The sequence below is a fragment of the Lygodium microphyllum genome, chromosome 5 (genome assembly GCF_053477565.2).
Source record: "Lygodium microphyllum isolate KBCC chromosome 5, Lygodium_microphyllum_v1.1.10, whole genome shotgun sequence".
NCBI classification, from domain to species: Eukaryota; Viridiplantae; Streptophyta; class Polypodiopsida; order Schizaeales; family Lygodiaceae; genus Lygodium; species Lygodium microphyllum.
In genome coordinates, this window is record NC_141139.1 from 172,946,676 (window position 1) to 172,950,627 (window position 3,952).

General features: G+C 37.1%; 1 protein-coding gene across 1 annotated transcript; it reads right to left on the minus strand.

The window, feature by feature from the left end:
- Positions 1-1,525: 1,525 nt before the first annotated feature.
- LOC148036703 (uncharacterized) lies at positions 1,526-2,281 on the minus strand. The gene has a single exon (XM_087678957.1). It carries the CDS (start codon positions 2,141-2,143, stop codon positions 1,526-1,528), a length of 618 nt encoding a protein of 205 aa, XP_087535083.1. The 5' UTR covers positions 2,144-2,281.
- Between the last annotated feature and the right edge of the window lie 1,671 nt (positions 2,282-3,952).

The following is a 3,952-nucleotide window of genomic DNA, read 5'->3' on the forward strand; positions in this document are numbered from 1 at the left end:
ATCTTTGTGGATGACCTCTAAGCTTACTCAAGCACTTTGACATTTGTTTGAGCTCCAAAGAGTGTATCTTAGTGATTAAAATAACTATTGATAGCTTCAGTGAGAAGAAACAGTGAAAATGTCAAGCTTTGAAGCTTTGGCTATGGTTGCCCTTTAGGGTTTGCAGATAGAGGCCTGATTTTTTTCTGATTATAGAGGATGTGATCATTTGGGAAACCCTCTGAGTGGGAGAGAGTTTAGTATGGGTCTTTGAAAGCCTTATAGTTGCAAGGAAAATCACATAGCGCAGGAGGCAAATCGGCGTACGGACTAGATTCAGCATAGTTCTGAACAACGAGCTTGAATTCTAAAAATGATGGGCTCTGGCTGGGGTAATGTTGGTGTTTGATGTGCCATAGAGAAGCTTTGGAAGTCATGAAAGCTTTCCTAGAATGAAGCATTGGAAGATAGAGCCTGTAGAGAGAGATCTAGCTGCTCAAAGTAGGGAAGGTATTGTTCTAGCTATGCAACCATGAAAGATGGAATGAAGGTAGAGGTGAAAATAAGGTCATAAGCTAGCATTGAGCCGGACTAAAGTTAAGGAATCTTGAGAGAGAAAAGAGGAGAGCTAGATTAAGCTAGGCCATGCTCAGCTAAGCTGTGATACCATGTTCAAAAGATGTGGATCTAGAGCATGGCATGAGCTATGGAGGATTGAAGATGTAGACAAGACTCATGTAGACATAGACATAGACAAGATCAACTGTCACACAAGTGAATTAGGTTCCAAGATTGAGACTTAGACTCATAAACAAAATCTTGTGTGTTTGACAATGACACAGACACTTAATTGAAGGAAAAAAAGTACTATGATATTTTTTTGAAAAATGAACCAAGTACATCAATATATAGTCTTTGCCCTTTGTCCACTCTTCTTACTATGCATGTGGGATTCAGGACATCTCTTCTTAGAGCATACATCATTTATCATTTCTCAACACAGTGGTACTTCATGAACTTGAACATCAGTAGGATAAACCTCTTGGAAGTTTGAATTTTGTTTGGCACTCTCATGGACTCTCCACAATTGTGCTTCAACCTCTCTTTACTCTTGAGTATTGCAAACCAATCCAATAGTCTTCATGTGATTTATCAATGCCACCTTAGATGCAAGTCTACTTGCATATACATCAAATACAACCTCATGAGAATCATTGAATGCTTTGATTGTAGTCCCCACAACTTTCATTTTCTTTCTCAAAATGGCCTTTGCAATCCTCTGGTCTTCTTCAAGGTCTTCATCATTGCACTCCTTGTCCAAGCCTTCAAAGTCCAAAATGGAAGGCTTGTTGACATTGTTTATATATCACTCAAAATTGATTAAGCTTTTTTCCATGGTCACTAATGTCAAAACCACAAAAGAATCTATAGATCCAAAAGCAAAGGTTCTATCCACCATTGGCAGGAAGTCAACACTACCAACAACCAGCATGTGGTACTTGTAAGAAATGCTTTCAATAGCATTTTCCAAAGCTGCCATTTGCTTTCAATCAAGAAATGATAACAACATGAATTGTTTAGGTTCGCATGTCATTTGTAGTAGAGTGGATACATCCTTTCCAAACTTGATAGAGTCTAGTTTCATTCCCTCAACTCCATGTGTTGCATCTAGAACAACAACCCCGATGGTAATTGGATCTCTGTAAACATTATGTATAAGATGAAAGATTTCTAGATTGCATTCGACAACATATACACGCCAAGGCAAACTAGTGGAGGATTGAAGAGGATTTTGCTTTTTTCCAATTAGGAAGTTCACAATATCTTTTGATCCATTTGGTAGGTACCCTGCATCAGCACCACATGTGAGTTTTTTTGATACCCAATCATTGCAAATGCCTAAAATCTTTTTGTATAGCTCATCATTGATATCATAGTCATCAACAAGCTCTTCCCATGTCTTCATCACATCGCTGCTTTCTGGAACTGAGGCATTGAAAAGAGTGACTAATTCCTCCTTTAGGACCCTATCTTGCTTAATTTGCTTAGCCCTTGTTTCCATGTCAATCATATCTTCCTTATCCCATTTGTCTCTAAGAAAAAGGATATGACCTTCATTGATCTCCTCTTGTATTGTAAGGATGTCTCCATCCTTTAGACCCATAACACAACAAAATGTAGTAGGAGAAGGTTGCCTTCCCTTCTTTCTCAAACTCTCCTCCTAGGATATAATCTCACCTCTAGAGTATCTCTTCATGATTTTGATCCAACTATCAAATATTTCTTGGGAGTTAACAATCATATGGCAATCTTTAGATGTACAATTTTTACCAATGTATGCCACAAATCTCTACCAAAAAAAAAATCAAAATAGTGAGCATAGAATAAAAGAAAGAGCATCACACTAATCTTCACAAAAAGAAAATGTAAGCTTATATGTGATTACCTACCATGGTAGTCTTTGAGAGCTTGTGTTAGAAAGCCCTTGGTGGGGTTTTGGTGGAGAATAAAATGCTAGCTACCACTGATCTCTTAATTGTTGAAGTTGCTCCACATAAGGGGAATTTTTCATAACATTATGTGATTCCATATTTTTCATTCAATCATGAAAGCTCAATGCACATTTTGACAGGACAATCAACTAATATTCTAGCATTTCTTATGGTGTATAAATGCTTGGTTGCTAGACAATGTGTGGTATTAATCTGAATATATATCTTTGATGCATGAATTGAGCGAAGCCCTTATATAATCCAATAACCATAAGTGTCCAACTTATTAGCATCCACCTCATCACGATGCATGGGTCTCTTCTCATTATTGTCTTGTATAAAAGGCATAAATATATGATGTTGTTGTTGGATTCATGGGATTCTTTATGAAAGACATGGTTAGCTTCTCCACATAATCCCAACATAGTGACCTATAAGTATACAAAGGAGGTGCCTCATAGCACCTATCAATGAGAATAGGAAATTGTGTTGTTGGACCAAATGGGAAGAATTTTTGAAACATGTGAAATCCAGATTCTTCCTTCTTTCCCTTCTTCTTAACTATCTCAGAAAAATCAAATGTTCTTTCTACTCCCTTGACCTCAAGAGAAATTATTGGCTTTGTAGGTGTAACTTCCGAGATGGAAGGTAAAGTGGCATCATTCTCAGTAATGTTAATAGCCATATTAACAACTAGAGCTTGTGACGAGAAACTTTGTTGAGGTGATTTTGACTTTGAGCTTGTGGGATTTGGTGTATTATTTTCTTCTTGAGGAGGAGGTGAAGATCTCAAGTCTGTTTGTCTTTCTTGGAGCTTCATTCTTTTGTTGGGGCGATCACCTTTTCTTAAAAGGGACAGTAGCTCACTATTTTGGACAGCTTGGAATGCTGATATAATGTCTTTTGTGCCCTTTACCTCCTCAAATAAGGTCAAATCCATTTTTTAAAAAGAGTATTCTTTGTCCTCTTTAACATGTGTAAAGTGAAATGACAAAGGATCAAGTTTGTATACTACATTTTTCCCCATGATCTTAACAAGATTACATGGTATTCCCTCTTTCCCAACACATCCATCTATTATCTTCTCCATGACACCATCTTGTTGAAAAAATGCAATATCACTCTTTAAAGTAAATAAGAGAACATTGTCAAGCCTTTTTTCTTGACTATTATAAACATCCACATACCATGGATGCACAAAATCACCACTAACTCCATCAATGGTTTGAGTCTCCTTTTTTGGATGTGCTATCTTTCTTTGCCATTAAATAGTGCTTTGAGGGATATAGGAGATGATAAAGAAGGAGATTGAGAAAGGACACACACTAGCTAACTAACTCAGCCATGGCTCTAATATCATGTTGAGAAACACAGACCTAGAGCTAGTTATCTATGGTGGATGCAAATCAAATACACGATACATTATCAATATGAGAGATTGTAACTCAAGTGAGGTTCCAAGATAGATTAGCTTGGACTCA